Here is a 15,773-nt window from a genome sequence, read left to right as displayed (position 1 = left end):
GGTTTATATACACAGTGGAGTAACTGTTCAGCCATTAGAAACAATGAATTCATGAAATTCTTAGACAACTGGAGAACATCATCCTAAGTGAGGTAACCCAGTCTCAAAAGAACACTCATGGTATACACTCGCTGATAAGTGAATATTAGCCTAGGAGCTTGGAATACCCAAGACACAATTCACATATCAAATGATGCCCAAGAAGAAGGAAGGAGTGGCCCCTGGTCCTGGAAAGGCTCAGTGCAACAGTGTAGGGGAATACCAGAACAGAAAAGTGGGAAGGGTTGGATGGGGGAACAGGGGGAGGGAAGAGGGCTTATGGGACTTTCAGGGAGGGGGCATCCAGGAAAGGGAAAATCACTTGAAATGTAAATAAAGAATATATCGAATAAAAAAAAAAAAAAAAACCCTAACCACTAGCAGGGCCTGGGAATGCACACCTTTAATCCTAGAACTCAGGAAGCAGAGGCAGATTGATGGCTGATTTCAAGGCCAGTCTGGTTTACATAAAGAGTTCTGCCGGGCAGTGGTGGTGCGTGCCTGTAATCCTAGCACTCTGGGAGGCAGAGGCAGGCGGATTTCTGAGTTCGAGGCCAGCCTGGTCTACAGAGTGAGTTCCAGGACAGCCAGGGCTACACAGAGAAACCCTGTCTTGAAAAATCCAAATCCAAAAAAAACAAAAAAACAAAAACAAAAACAAAACAAAACAAAACAAAACAAAAAAAAGAGTTCTGGGACAGCCAAAGCTACAAACAGGCCCTATCTCAAAAAACAACAAACTAATGACAAAATTCTATAATTCCTTAATATTAACTAATACTAATAGGCAATTGTGGTCCAACTTCCTCACAGTTATTCAAATAAGGATCCAAACAATGTTCAACTGACTTGGGAAATACGTTAATCCTTCATTATCTTTCTTTGTGTCCTGTATTTCTTATAAATTGCTAAATATAGTGAAAGTTTTAAGGTATCTTAACCAATTTAATGATTGCTTAGGAATGACTGTACTGACTAGACACATCTGGTAAGTGGACATGCACTATAAAATACCACCACAATACAACTTAAGTATTTTTTACATCTTAACATTTTATGAGGCTGAATTTTACATTTTATTTTAGCCTTCATAAATTTTCAATTTGTTTTTGCAAGTACTACAATGTAGATGTGTCAGTCAGAGGACTACTTTTTGGGAGTCAGTTCTCTCCTGTCCATTTCTGAGGCAGTCTCTTGTTTCTGCTTTGCTGTTTTGCATACTCTAGGCCAGCTGGCTTTCTAGCTTCTAGGCAATTCTGTCCCCTTCTCATTTCAGCATAGGATTGCTGGGATTACAGGTGTGTGTTGGGTTTGGGTTCCCAAAGTAATTGATGATAACCTTGAACTCCTGATCCTTCTGTATCTACCTCCCAAGAGCTGTGATTATTGGTGTGTGCCACCACAGTTTAAGTAACACTGGGAATAAAACCTAGGGCTTTGTGCATGCAAGGCAAGCAGTCTATTAGTTGAGCTACTCCCCTGGTTAGTTTAGTCTCTTACTAAGAGGGAGGGAAAACTTGGGACTGACACCATGACTCAGTGGGTAAAGACACCTGCCACCAAGCTTGTTGAATTGAGTTCAATTCCCAGGACCCACGTGGTAGAAGGAGAGAGCAACCTTCCATAAGTTTTCCTTTGACCACATATGTACTATGGCACAAGTGACTACATGCATACCCCCACATACAAAACCAGTGTAATAGAAAACATTAAAGTGGTAAGAAAACTTAATGTCCTGATCTGCTAGCATACTATGAGTGATCTCTTATTTTCTGACAAAACTAACATCAGGTAGTTTTCAAACAGAAGACTGACAGTTATAGTGTATATGATACCAATTATCTTACGAAAACCAGATTTGGGGAAAAATTAAGAAATAGGCAGGGGTTGGAGAGATGGCTCAGTAGTTAAGAGTGTTTCTGTTCTTCCAGAGGTTCCAGGTTCAATTTCCAGCAACCATGTGGTGGCTCACAACAATCTGTAATAGGATCTGATGCCCTCTTCTGGTGTGTCTGAAGACAGTGACAATGGATTCACATACATTAAACAAACAAACAAACAAATAAAAAACAGGCAGCTTTAATGAAAGAAGGGCTGGAGAGACGGCACTGTGGTTAAAAGTGTATCTGTTCTTCCAGAGGACCCAGGTTCAATTCCCAGCACCCACATGGTAGCTCACAACTGTCTAACTCCAATTCCAGGGAATCTGGCATCCTCACACAGACATACACATAGGCAAAACACCAGTGCACCAGACTTAAAGACAAAAAGTGGTGAAAGAGAAGAGATCATGACTTCAGTGTGAGGAAGTTTCAGATCGAGGCTACTGAAACTGGTGAGATCCACATAGTTGGCAGAGCGGTTGCAGGCTATCTGGTTTACCATCTTTGTTTTGCACATAATTAAAGCATGATTCTTTGACTTCTAGAACTAACACCTTCAAGAAAAGACAGGGATATTCTGTTTCTAATTTAACACTGTTCATGCTTTTTTTTTTTTTCCCCTTTTTGTAGATTTTGGGTTTTTTTGTTTTTTGTTTTTTGGTTTTTTGGATTTGGTTTTTTTTCGAGACAGGGTTTCTCTGTGTAGCCCTGGCTGTCCTGGAACTCACTCTGTAGACCAGGCTGGCCTTGAACTCAGAAATCTGCCTGCCTCTGCCTCCCAGAGTGCTGGGATTACAGGCATGTGCCACCACCGCCTGGCGTGGATTTGGTTTTTTAAGCCTGGGTTTCTCTGTGTAGCCCTGGTTGGCCTGGAATTCACACTAGTCTAGACTGGCCTCAAACTTGGAGATCCACCTGCCTCTGCCTCCTGAGTGCTGGGATTAAAGATGTGCACTACCTTAGCCATTCTGACTGGTGTAAGATGAAATCTCAGGGTTGTTTTGATCTGCATTTCCCTAATGACTAATGATGTTGAGCACTTCTTAAGGTGCCTCTCGGCCATCCGAATTTCTTCAGGTGAAAATTCTTTGTTAAGATCTGTACCCCATTTTTTAATAGGGTTATTTGGTTCCCTGGGGTCTAACTTCTTGAGTTCTTTGTATATATTGGATATTAGCCCTCTATCAGATGTGGGGTTGGTGAATATCCTTTCCCAATTTGATGGTTGCCGTTTTGTCCTTTTAACAGTGTCCTTTGCCTTACAGAAACTTTGTAATTTTATGAGGTCCCATTTGTCAATTCTTGATCTTAAAGCATAAGCTATTGGTGATCTGTTCAGGAACTTTTCCCCTGTGCCCATGTCCTCAAGGGTCTTCCCCAGTTTCTTTTCTATTAGTTTCAGTATGTCTGGTTTTACATGGAGGTCCTTGTTCCACTTGGAGTGAAGTTTAGTACATGGAGATAAGAATGGATCAATTCGCATTCTTCTGCATGCTGACCTCCAATTGATCCAGCACCATTACACCAGTCAGAATGGCTAAGGTCAAAAACTCAGGAGACAGTAGGTGTTGGTGAGGATGCGGAGAAAGAGGAACACTCCTCCACTGCTGGTGGGGCTGTAAGATGGTACAACCACTGTGGAAATCAGTCTGGAGGTTCCTCAGAAAACTAGACATGAGACTTCCAGAGGACCCTGCTATACCTCTCCTGGGCATATACCTAAAGGATTCCCTGGCATGCAATAAAGACACATGCTCCATTATGTTCATAGCAGCCTTATTTATAATAGCCAGCAGCTGGAAAGAACCCAGATGCCCCTCAAAGGAGGAATGGATACAGAAAATGTGGTATATTTACACAATGGAATACTACTCAGCAATTAGAAACAATGAATTCACAAAATTTTTAGGCAAATGGTTTGATCTGGAAAATATCATCCTAAGTGAGGTAACTCAATCACAAAAGAATACACGTGGAATGCAATCTCTGATAAGTGGATATTAATTAGCCCAGAAGCCCTGAATACCCAAGGCACAAATTGCATAACAAATGACTCCCATGAAGAAGTATGGAGAGGGTCCTGATCCTGGAAAGGATTGATCTAGCATGGGAAGGGAATATAAGGACAGAGAAAAAGGAGGGAGGTGATTGGAGAAGGGATGGAGAGAAGAAGGTTTATGGCCCATATGGGGAGGGGGGATCCGGGAAAGGGGAAATCATTTGGAATGTAAACAAAGAATATAGAAAATAAAAATATTAAAAAAAAAAAGATGTGCACTACCATGCCATGCCTGTTCATTCTCCCCCACCCCCGAGACAGGGTTTCTCTAAGTAGCCCTGACTGTCCTGGAACTTACTTTGTAGACCAGGCTGGCCTTGAACTCAGAAATCCGCCTGCCTGTGCTACCGGAGTGCTGGGATTAAAGGCGTGTGCAACCACCGCCTGAAGCTTTTTTATTTACTTCTTTTGTTTTGTATGTCTGTGCACAGTGTGTGTGTGTGTGTTTGTGTGTGTGTGTTTGTGTGTGTGTGTAGCTTGGATCCCCTGGAACTGGGGTTACAGGCAGTTGTGAGCTGTCCTGTGGAAGCTGAGCAGCAAGCCCAGGTCCTCTTCAGAAGAGCAGCCAGTACTCCTAACCGCTGAGCCAGGGCTCCAGCACTTGCTCATGCTTCTTAAGGAAGGAACATTCTGACAGAATGATCATACCATGGAAAACATTCTAATAAAGTCACAGTTTAAAGCCAGCTATGAGGGCCTGTGTCTAATTCCAGTACTTCAGAGGCTGAAATGGGAAGGTTGTGAGTTGCAGGTTAGCCTGAGCTATACAGCAAGATCTTGTCTGGGGTTGGAGCAGGGGGTTTACCGCAAACTTAATAAGATTTTTAAAAAATATATCACATTTGTGTGTGTGCTGAAGTGTGCATGCCAAGGTCAGTACAATTTAGAGCAGGTCTTCATACTTTTCTTCCACCCTGTGGAGCCTGGGGGTCAAACTCAGGTCATCAGGCTTTGAACAATGAGCCAGCTGATTAGCCCCAGAATAGGATGTAAATCTGTCATTTTCTGAAGACATTATAAACTTCAAACCATAGGACCAGTGCTACTCTGAGAATCTTGGAGAACTGTGTGGGTCGCTGGCCTTGCCAGCTCTGTGCTATTCATTCATCCCTGCAGCCTGCTAAGGGGCCCATCTCTTCTGTGTGCTCAGTGCTTAGGTGACTGTAAACTTGACCTCTGCTCAGCAGAGTCGAGGGCAATTACCTCATCCAAAGGCAGCCTCCTGCAGACTAAGGAGACAGGTTTTATGCAAAAGTCAGCTAGGCTGGCCAATTCTACCTGGCTGTAATGGCTATTCCTGGTTGTCAACTATACTATATCTGGACTGAACTACAATCCAGAATTGGAGGGCTCACCTGTGACCCAGATCTTGAGGCTGGAAGACACAAGTTTCTGACTGGATATTGGCCTGGAGATTTTGAGGCACAGTGGCTATGCAAAGCTTAGCCCCTGGCAAGGTAGTACACACCTTTAATCCCAGGAGACTAAGGCAAAGATCTGAGAGTTCAAGGTCATCCTGGGAGAAAACTAGGCCCAGATCCAGTTTTTTTAATCTGGGCCACACCTTCTGCTGGAGCCTACATAAGGACTTTGGAAGAAGGAAGATTCACTCTTTGCCACTTGCACTTACTTGCCAGCACATCTGTGGGAACCTACTTCTACAGAAGACCAGCTGGAACAACTATCCTCGTGGGACTGAGCAACTACTAGATCCTTGGACTTCCATTCACAGCTGCCCATTGTTGGGAAGTTGGACTACAGACTGTAAGTCATCATAACAAATTTCCTTGCTACCTAGAGACTATCCATGAGTTCTGTGACTCTAGAGAACCCTAATATGCCAGCTAGATCTAAATCACAAGGAGCAACACTAAGAAACCAGAAACAAGGGACAGTTAAGAGAAATCCTGTGTGTCCCAAGCAGGTGACACAACCCACCTCCAGGACAGCTATTACCTTTCTCTTTCCGTTCCGCAGCCTGGCACTGAGCTCTCTTTATCTCAAGGTTAGTTTGAGTTTCCAATCCTTACAGTCAACGATCGAACTGGCACATGTGTGAACATTTATATTTAAAGGGGACTATTTTAAGTATCAAAAGATTACAGATGAATCATCCTAGCTAGGCAGTGGCGTCACATACTTTTGATCTCAGCATTCCGGAGGTAGAGGCAGTCAAGATCTCTGAGTTCGAGGGCAGCCTGGTCTACAGAACCAGTTCCAGGACAGCCAAGGCTACATAGAGAAACCCTGTCTCTAAAACAAACAAAACAAAAACCAGATGAATTGTCCCAAATGGAATGGTCTTGGTGTTGTCTCTAGCCTCTCCAAGGAAGGCGTCCTCTAAGGCATGTCTGTTCCATCCTGGCTTTCATGTTTGTTACCTGGCAGGCTGGTTCTTCTTGCCTGGGACTGCTGATAAGAGATTTTAGATGACACAGTTTTAGGATTTCTGCTTCAGTTGAGCATGGTGACATACGCCTTTAATCCCAGAATATGGAAGGACGAGGCAATTGGAGCTCTGTGAATCTGGAGCTAGCCTGGTCTACACAGGGAGTCCCAGGCCAGCCAGGAGCATAGTGAGAGGTCCTCTAAAAAGCAAAACAAACAAATCCCCACAAAACAAACTAGGCACATTTGTGCATTTACTCTGCTGTACTGTCTGTGAGCACACCAGCCACTACTCGTGTGGAGATCAGAGCATAACTGCAGTCAGTTCTTTCCTACCTTTACATCACCTCAGATTGTCTGGCTTGCATGTCAAAAGCCTGCTGAACCATCTAGGCATCCCAGGATATGTATTCATGTATTTATTTATATTTAGTGTGTGCAAGCATGTTCTCAAGTGTCAAGGTCCACAGGTAGAGGTCAAGAGACAACTTTCAGGCCTCTGTTTTTAACTTCCCACTATGTGAGTTCCTGAGATCATGGAGGCACTCAGGTCATCAGCTTTACCCTCTCAGCTGTCTCACCAGCACTTTCATTTTTTTAAAATTATTTATGTGTATGTTTGTGTGAAGGTGCAAACTGGTATCCTGAGATAGAAAGAACTAGAGTTACATGTGGTCAAGAGACACACCATGTGGGTGCTAGGCACAGAACTCTGATCCTCTGGAAGTGCAACAAGCCCATCTGTTATAAAAGAAAAACAATGTGCCCTTTAATAAATGGTTTGAAGGAGCTATACAGTACTGTCCCTGTTCCCAGGCTTAAATCTTTAATAATTGCATGTGCTTTTTTTTTAATGTGTGGGTTTTTTTGTTTTGTTTTGTTTTGTTTTTTGCTTTTTCCAGACAGTTTCTCTGTAGCCCTGGCAGTCCTGGAACTCACTCTGAAGACCAAACGCCTCAAACTCAGAGATCCTCCTGCCTCTGCCTCCCAAGTGCTGGGATTAAAGGCGTGTGCCACCAACGCCCAGCTACGAGTGCTTTTATGGTGTTTGAAACCATCAATCCTCTCCATTTGTTCTGGTTACTTACATAAACCCACATTTTATAGGTTACTCCTTTGGTTTCAGGATCTATAGTTGAGGAGGGAAGATGGCCGACGAGGGGAAGCTACCGCCCGGCTGGAAGAAGTATATGAGCCGCAGCTCAGGCCGAGTGTACTACTTCAATCACATCACCAATGCCAGCCAGTGGGAGCCGCCCAGCGGAGACAGCACTGCTGGAGGCAGCAGCAAGGATGGCTCCGGTGAGCCTGCCAGGGTGCGCTGCTCGCACCTGCTGGTGAAGCACAGCCTATCTCGGAGGCCCTCGTCCTGGCGCCAGGAAAAGATCACCAGGAGCAAGGAGGAAGCCCTGGAGCTGATCAAGGGCTACATCCAGAAGATTAAGTCAGGAGAAGAAGACTTTCAATCTCTGGCCTCACAGTTCAGTGATTGCAGCTCTGCCAAGGCCAGGGGAGACCTGGGTGTCTTCCACAGAGGTCAGATGCAGAAACCCTTTGAGGATGCATCGTTTGCTCTACAGGCAGGGGAGATGAGTGGGCCAGTGTTCACAGAGTCAGGCATCCATATCATCCTGCGCACAGAATGAGGGCAGGCAGCTGGCCAGCCTGCTCAGGCTGCCACACAGCCCCTGGACGCCCTTCCTGCTACTGTCACACAGCATTTATTGTTCCTAAACATGACTGGGAGAGGGGGCTCTGAGATGGGGACTCTGAACATCCTGCTCCTTGTTTGTCCCCATTTGGGGCTGTCCTAGCCAGGCTCTTCTGCAGGAACTGACTTCAGAAGGGCAATGGGGGTGGGGAGGCTCCCAGGCTCAAGGGATCAGAGGTGACCTGATCTCCCAGGAGTCAGAGACAGGCAGGAGGGCCCTTTTTCTTGTTAGTTATATGCTCCGCTCCTCTGTTCAGTCGCAAAAAGCAGCTCCATACCTGGAGAGGCAGTGCCCTCTTCACCGTCCATTAAATCCGGAACCACTTAAAAAATAAAAAATAAATTAAAACAATGTATAATGTATGCCCAGTTATAAAGCATTAAACAAAAACCAAATAAGTCATGTCCAGAAGAACTGAAGGGGTTTATAGCCCCATGGGAAGAGCAATGACTTCAGACACCCCAAGACTCCCAGGGACAATCAAGTGTTGCACATGGTTCCAGCCAAAATTGTGGCAGAGGAATGCCTTGTTGGGCATCAGTGGGAGGAGTGGTCTTTGGTCAGGTAAAGGCTCACTAGAAGCCCCAACAAAGGAAAACGGAAGGAGGGTGAGGGGGAGGTAGGAGTGTGTCGGGTAGAGGGGCATGGAGGCAGAAGATGAGAGGAGGGGTAGGGAATCTTTGGGGAGTGGGTAAATTGGGAAAGGTTTTACCATTGGCAATGTAAATGAAAATAAAATCAGTTAAAAAAACCCACAAATACTAAACCATGCTTTCATTTTAATCCCAGGTGTAGGGATGGGAGAGCGCCTTAGGACTGTCTGCAGCAGCTGACTATGATTTGCCTCGTGCTTCAGCAGAGGCATGGCTTTGCCAGCTGCAGGTAGTTTCTGTGAATTGGGAATTCTGGGAACTTTTCAGAGGCTATATAAATGGTAGGCCCCAGAGTTTATAGATGCTGTTTGTCAGTAGCAGTGCTTAAAGACACAAAGGAAAGACATTCAAGGATCCCTCTCACCCCACTCCATCCTCTGTCCCTCCCCGCTATGCCTGTTTCTCCCCTGTCTGGTGTTAGAGGGTGAAGGGGCAGAGGGAGAAGAACTTACAAAGTAGCAAACACTCATCTTTTAAGATAGAGACAGATAACAAAGTATGTTAGTGTAGTTAGTTTGCTATTTTAGTGCCTCAGGCATGGGGTGGGGTGGTTTGTTGGCTTGGTTTGGCTTTATTGGTGCAACAACGATCATGCCGGGCTCCAACTTTATGGACCTAGGGAGATCTTGACATATTTAGGGGAAATGATCTTCCTTTCTGGATGGCAGCTTCTCCAAGGGCTGCGCTAGGGAACGGCTGCCCTCGCCTTTCATCAAATCCAGCGGAAGCCTCGGTCACCCAAACACTTCGAAGGGACCGCTCAAGCCAGGACTCAGAATCCAAAAACCTGGGAGACCTAGAGCTAAGTACGCTTGGAGCGTGAGAGTGTGTGCGTGTGTCCCCAAAATGAAGGCAAGGGACTGAGGTTGGCCTGGTTGGTGGAATATTTAATGTCCTGGCAGGTAAGGTAGCTTCTAAGGCGCCTTTCGACTTTTACTTCACTTTTAACTGCGCGCCTTCGCCTCCCTCTGCCCCCACGCCTCAGGCGGCGCGCCTCCGCTTTTCCCAACCGCAAACATGGCGCCTCCCTGTGCGCCGTGAGCGACTTCCAGCCGCGGGCCACCGCGCTCCCTCCGCCGCCCCCGGCCCGCGTCAGCCTTTCCACACGAAAACATGGTGAAGCTCAGCTCGGAGCGCGGGACTCCCGAGCCCCTTTCTGACGGCGGGAGAGCTGCCTGCCCGTACGTACGGGAGCATGGCGCCGCCCCGCGCTGGGCAGGCGCGTCCCGCCTTCCCCCGCCCGGCCCTGAGCGCGGGCGCTGCCCACCGCCGCGGGGCTGAGAGGTCGGCCGCGGCTCGGCGGGCGAGCGAGCGAGCGAGGCGACCCCGCGCGGGTCGAGGCCCAGGCGCGCAGCCCGCCGCGCGTCGCTGCCGCGCTGTCACGTTGCGGGCCCGGCGGGATTCGCAGGGGGAGTGACCCGGGAGGTCGCCGACGCCGCGGCAGGTGAGCGGGGCGGAGGCCGGCGGGCCGGCCCGGGAGGCGCGGGGCGGAAGCGTCCCCGGTTCTGGGCCTCTCCCAGCCGGACCGGCCCCCGGGAGGCCGGGTGGAGCGAGGAGAAGAACCGGGGCGGGTGAGGCCCACCCTCCAGGCCGCACTCCGGGCGCGTCCCTGCCGCTCCCTCACCGACAGTAAACAGCTGTTTACCAGGAAATGTGATCGCGGTTCCCGGCGCCGGGGAGCGGGGCCAGAGGTCTTTCTTTCGCTGGAAGACCCTCTCTAGAGGGATCCTTTTGTGTTCAGCCTGGTCCCGCGTGCAGCTCCGACTGATGCGGGTCCCCGTGCCAGGATCCTACTTCCCCTCGGTTTCCTGGCTAGGTACCGTAGGGTTTTATGATTGTTGAGTGAATGAATGAGAGCAATTAAATAACCCCCACCCCCGGGAAACATCCTACAACTCTTTCATTATAGCTGCCAGTGTGGAATGGTTGTGGTATGCCAGCCTGTGGCCGCAGTGTACCCTTATGCATGAAATGAGGAGGCACATAACTGTAGAAGACTGAATTCACAGTAAAGACACAGAATCGGACCTCGGTAGTGACTGGGAATAGCACATTTTAAGAAACATGGATCACTTTTACCGAAGTTATTACCACTTTTAAACCACCGGTCCAGTGCTACCCTAAACACCTTGAACAACTCCTAATGCAGTGACATCACACAGATGACACAGGGATTTATGCCTATCAACAAATGGGTATCTGTTGGCCGGACTTGGGGGTAGTGGGGTTTAATAGAGCATTTATGCAGAATATGATTGGTCTTGGTGCTTGAGAAGTTCAAAATCCTGACAAAGCTTTTCATTTTGTTCTTAAAGTACAAATTAGCGCTTTCCCCACCAGACCCCCAATTCCTCTTTCCATCTTTGCTAACTGCCACTTTTCCATTTCAGGTGCCTTGGCTTCTGCCGGAGGAATGAAAATACCCACCCTTTCACCCCACCCCCACTTTATAACTCGGTGAAATTCTACTCCTTTCAAAGACAGGTCACATGTCTTCTTTTCTGGGAAAGTTTTCTCAGCTTCCTCCTATTCAGAATAGCAGCGTCATGCTTCTTTAGGTTTCGCTGTGGCTCCTTGCAAGCATGTCTGCCTGTCTCTGATTAGATTGTTTTCGGCTTTCTGTCCCTATTTGAAATAATCATATTTTGACTGGAATTAAAGGCAGTGACAGATGCCAGCTGTCTCACAGTCAGCCCTGCAGGTCTGTGGTGAAAAATGTAAACATTCATAAGGTTGAAGAAAGCTGGGAGGAGACAGATCCTGAACAGAATCTTAAGGGAGAGACACTCTTTTGTGCTTAAAGGAGGGGTCTAGCCTTTCCTCCTTCCTGTATCCAGACAATGATTTCCTCTGGGCAGCTCCCTGGCCTGTGAAGAGGATAACATTAGATATGGGTTTTTTTGTTTGTTTCTCATAGAATCTAGATAATGTTAAACATTGGATCTGTTGCACTTCCAAACTCTAGTAGGATTTAGGACAATGAAGAAATGGGTTTTGGAAGGAAAAGTTGGGCTTGGTGTGGTATCACAGGCCTTTCTGGGATGAAAGCCCCAGGAGGCTGGGGAAGGCAGCTCTGAGTTCTGGGCCATATCCTGAGTCCTAGGCTACCCAAAAAGGACATAGAGGGGCCCTCTCTCCCCAAAACAGGATGAGGTAGGGGTCTGGATTAGGATGGTAAAATATAGCTGGTCCATATACTCCCTGGTCTCCATGGGGTACTCCCTTAATCCCAGCCCATGAGAGGCAGAGGCAGGTGGATGTAGCCAGGGTTGTGAGACCTTGTTTCAAAAAAAAGAAAAAAAAGACAAAAGCTACTTAAGCATGTAAGGGGGTTGTTTTTAGCCCACAGTCCAGCAGGAGCATGAGGCAGCAGCTGGTCATGTCACATTGTCACATTCATGGTCAAGAAACAGCAACAAATGCTGGTACACAGTTCCTCTCTAAGTGACTTTTGTTATACCAGAACCCAGCTCAGGAAATGGTGCTGCCCAAGTGTAGGGAGAGTCTTCCCACCTCAGTGAACATAATCAAGAAAATCACTCTCTAGCATACCCATGAGCTGAGCCAGCAGGAGCTACACAGTCCCCCCAGAGGGCTTTTTCCGAGGTGAAGCTGCATAATCACTAAATTGACCATGAGATGGACCATCACAACAAGCCTGCAAATTTCAATTCCAGTAACTTTATTCTGCTTTTTAATTGAGGTCTCTTGCAATTTTAGATAATTATACCAAGTGATTCTTATTTCTCTTCAATGTGCAGGAGTGGGCCAAATCTCTTTAAAACACAGTACATTTCTGTAGATTCTCTATCTTCCAAATGTGTAATGAGCTGAATTAGCGTTCATGACAATAGTTTGTGATCCTCAACGTGTTATTGTCAGTGTTGTAAATGCTGAAGCATCATCTTTCTTAACTGGAAATATCCTAAAAACAGAAGGGTGGGAGGGCTTAAAAACATTAATGTAATTAAAAGATTTATGGGGCTGAAGAGACAGTCACAAACACTGGCTATTACAGAGTACCCAGGTTCTGTTCCCAACACCCTCACAACCACCTGATAACCTGATAAGCCCAGTCCTAGGGTATCTGATGTCCTCTTCTGACCTTTGAGGGCACTGTACACACAGTCTATATATGTGCAGGTAAACACACACATTGTCTTAGGGTTTCTATTCCTGCACAAACATGACCAAGAAGCAAGTTAGGGAGGAAAGGGTTTATTCAGCTTACACTTCCACATTGCTGTTCATCACTAAAGGAAGTCAGGACTGGAACTCAAGCAGGTCAGGAAGCAGGAGCTGATGCAGAGACCATGAAGGGATGTTTCTTACTGGCTTGCTTCCCCTGGCTTGCTCAGCCTGCTCTCTTATAGAACCCAAGAATACCAGCCCAGAGATGGTACAACCCCCAACAGGTCCTACCCCTTGATCACTAATTGAGAAAATGCCCAACAGCTGGATCTCATGGAGGCACTTCCCCAACTGAAACTCCTTTCTCTGTGATAACTCCAGCCTGTGTCTAGTTGACACACAAAACCAGCCAGTACAATTGACCCCTTGTCAACTTGACACACAAACATATCACTATTAAGCTTCAACCCTTATTTTCTTATTCATCCCCCAAATCTAAGTAACTTTAAAAGTCCCACAATCTTTACATATTAAAAGTTCAATCCCGCTGGGCAGTGGTGGCGCATGCCTGTAATCCCAGCACTCTGGGAGGCAGAGGCAGGCGGATTTCTGAGTTCGAGGCCAGCCTGGTCTACATAGAGAGTTCCAGGACAGCCAGGGCTACACAGAGAAACCCAGTCTCGAAAAAACAAAAACACAGACAAAAAAACCCAAAACAAACAAAAGTTCAATCCCTTTAAAATGTCCAATATTTTGTTTTTTTTTTTTTTATTTTGTTTGGTTTTTGGTTTTGGTTTTTTTTGGGTTTTTTTTGGAATTGGGTTTTTCAGTACCAAGTCTAATCACAGTACAAGGTACAGCCTTGGCTATCTCTGGAACACAGGCTCTGTGCTCTCAGAAAACACTTCTCAGATTTCACCTCAGTGATGCTGGTCTCTTTTTGTTTTTTGAATTTGGTTTTTTTGAGAAGGGGTTTCTCTGTATAGCCCTGGCTGTCCTGGAACTCACTCTGTAGACCAGCCTGGCCTCGAATTCAGAAATCTGCCTGCCTCTGCCTCCCAGAGTGCTGGGTTTACAGGCGTGCACCACCACATTCCGGCTAGGTCTCTTAATCACCGCTTATTTCTTAGCTACAGCTAACCAGCATCAATAGTCCCAGTAACACAAAGGCTTGCTTTAGTGGTTCTGGTATCTTGTTAATCACAACTGATTCTTCAGCCCCAGCTAAGCAAAACCATAGAATCTTCACAATCAAAACATAGCCCTGATAAGAGTCTTTAATCTTCCCTCTGAATTTTCACAAGCCAGGCCTCCATCATCTGCACTGTTCTCAACATTATCTTCCAAGCTCCTACACAACATCCCACAGAGCTCTTAACACTGAATGGATCTTTTAGCCCAAAGTTCCAAAGTCCTTCCACAATCTTCCCCAAAACATGATCAGGTTGTTACAGGAATACCTCACTATGCTGGTACCAATTTGTTTTAGTCAGGGTTTCTATTCCTGAACAAACATCATGACCAAGAAGCAAGTTGGTGAGGAAAGGGTTTATTGAGCTTACGCTTCCACATTGCTGTTCATCACCAAAGGAAGTCAGGACTGGAACTCAAGCAGGTCAGGAAGCAGGAGCTGATGCAGAGGCCATGGAGGTATGTTTCTTACTGGCTTGCTTCCCCTGGCTTGCTCAGCCTGCTTATAGAACCCAAGACTACCAGCCCAGAGATAGTACCACCCACAAGGGGCCCTCCCCACTTAGTCACTAATTAAGAAAATGCTCCACAGCTGGATCTCATGGAGGCACTTCCCAATTGAAGCTCCTTTCTCTGTGATAACTCCAGCCTGTGTCAAGTTGACACACAAAACCAGCCAGTACACACATAAAATAAATATATATAAAATAAATAAAAATCAGAAAACTGGTTTCTGATTAAGCAATTAAGAGAACTGACTACTGTAGCTTGTAGTTTCTACTACCCTGCTTTAAGCTCCAGGTAGACCTCTCTAAAAGACACTGCCCTGGTTCCCTTGGATCCACGGATAAAAGACCAGACAGACAGATAGATAGACACACACACACACACCAACACACATGCACACACATACTTTTTTTGGTTTTTTTTGAGACAGGGTTTCTCTGTGTAGCCCTGGCTATCCTGGAACTCATTCTGTAGACCAGGCTGGCCTCGAACTCAGAAATCTGCCTGCCTCTGCCTCCCAGAGTGTTGGGATTACAGGTGTGCTCCACCACCGCCTGGCAGCTGGTTTTTTGTTTTTGTTTTTTTTTTTTAAATATCCTTTCCTGGTTCTAGAAATCCAAGAGGCAACCAACACTGAAGGTCATAGGGTCAAGCAATTCTAACAGATACAAGTTCTTAAAGGGACAGTTGGCTAGCAAGTGGGGATCCTTTAAAGGGCCAGGCTCATGAAATAAACCACAATACAATAAAATAAATATTTAGAAAAATGCCTTTGTTAAACTGGTCCAGACTAGAGTGTTAGTATTTATGTTCATGTTCTTATCAGCAACTAATGAAATGAAAACCTGGTTATATCTTTGTGAGTGCAGCTTCCTATTCTACTGGTGTTCTTTTCATGTTGATTAGCAACTTCTTAAAAAAGTATGCCTTACATGTTTCTCTTAAACACTTTAGAGTCTAGACAGTACTATTTCTTATCCCCACTTATTGATTATTTTTGGTAGTTCAGGAGCTCACTATGTAGACCAGACTCGCCTCAACCTCAGAGATTTTCCTGCCTCTCCTTTTTTTTCCTTCCTTCTTTCTTTCTTTCTTTCTTTTCTTTTTTTTTTTATATCTAGGAGAAGGGTTGTATGTGTGCTCACCTATGCATGGGCATGGAAGCCAGAGATCAGCTTTGAGTATCTTATGGGCATAAGTGGTACCTGGA

The 15,773-nt window shown here is 46.0% G+C and overlaps 2 protein-coding genes across 4 annotated transcripts in view; both read left to right on the top strand.

Moving 5' to 3' along the window:
- The first annotated feature begins 7,517 nt into the window (after nt 1–7,517).
- On the top strand, nt 7,518–8,015 carry LOC127684463 (peptidyl-prolyl cis-trans isomerase NIMA-interacting 1-like). The gene has a single exon (XM_052181381.1). It carries the CDS (start codon nt 7,518–7,520, stop codon nt 8,013–8,015), a length of 498 nt encoding a protein of 165 aa, XP_052037341.1.
- A 1,483-nt stretch (nt 8,016–9,498) lies between these two features.
- Tcp11l1 (t-complex 11 like 1) overlaps nt 9,499–15,773 on the top strand; it is a 37,561-nt gene continuing 31,286 nt past the window's right edge. Inside the window, exon 1 of one of the 3 annotated variants that reach the window (XM_052183124.1) lies at nt 9,499–9,540. The gene's annotated coding sequence lies outside the window, so the exon portion shown is untranslated. Of the gene's footprint in view, nt 9,541–9,743; nt 10,179–13,992; nt 14,516–15,773 lie in introns of those variants that run through there. The other 2 variants (XM_052183122.1, XM_052183123.1) reach the window with 2 other exon arrangements.

This window comes from Apodemus sylvaticus, chromosome 5 (assembly GCF_947179515.1).
Source record: "Apodemus sylvaticus chromosome 5, mApoSyl1.1, whole genome shotgun sequence".
Lineage (NCBI taxonomy): Eukaryota > Metazoa > Chordata > Mammalia > Rodentia > Muridae > Apodemus > Apodemus sylvaticus.
The sequence above is the reverse complement of the archived record's forward strand: the minus strand, read 5'-3'. Positions and strand labels throughout refer to the sequence as shown.

Coding starts and splice junctions, on each gene's coding strand:
- LOC127684463 (XM_052181381.1), top strand. CDS start 7,518: ATGGCCGACGAGGGGAAGCTACCGCCCGGCTGGAAGAAGTATATGAGC.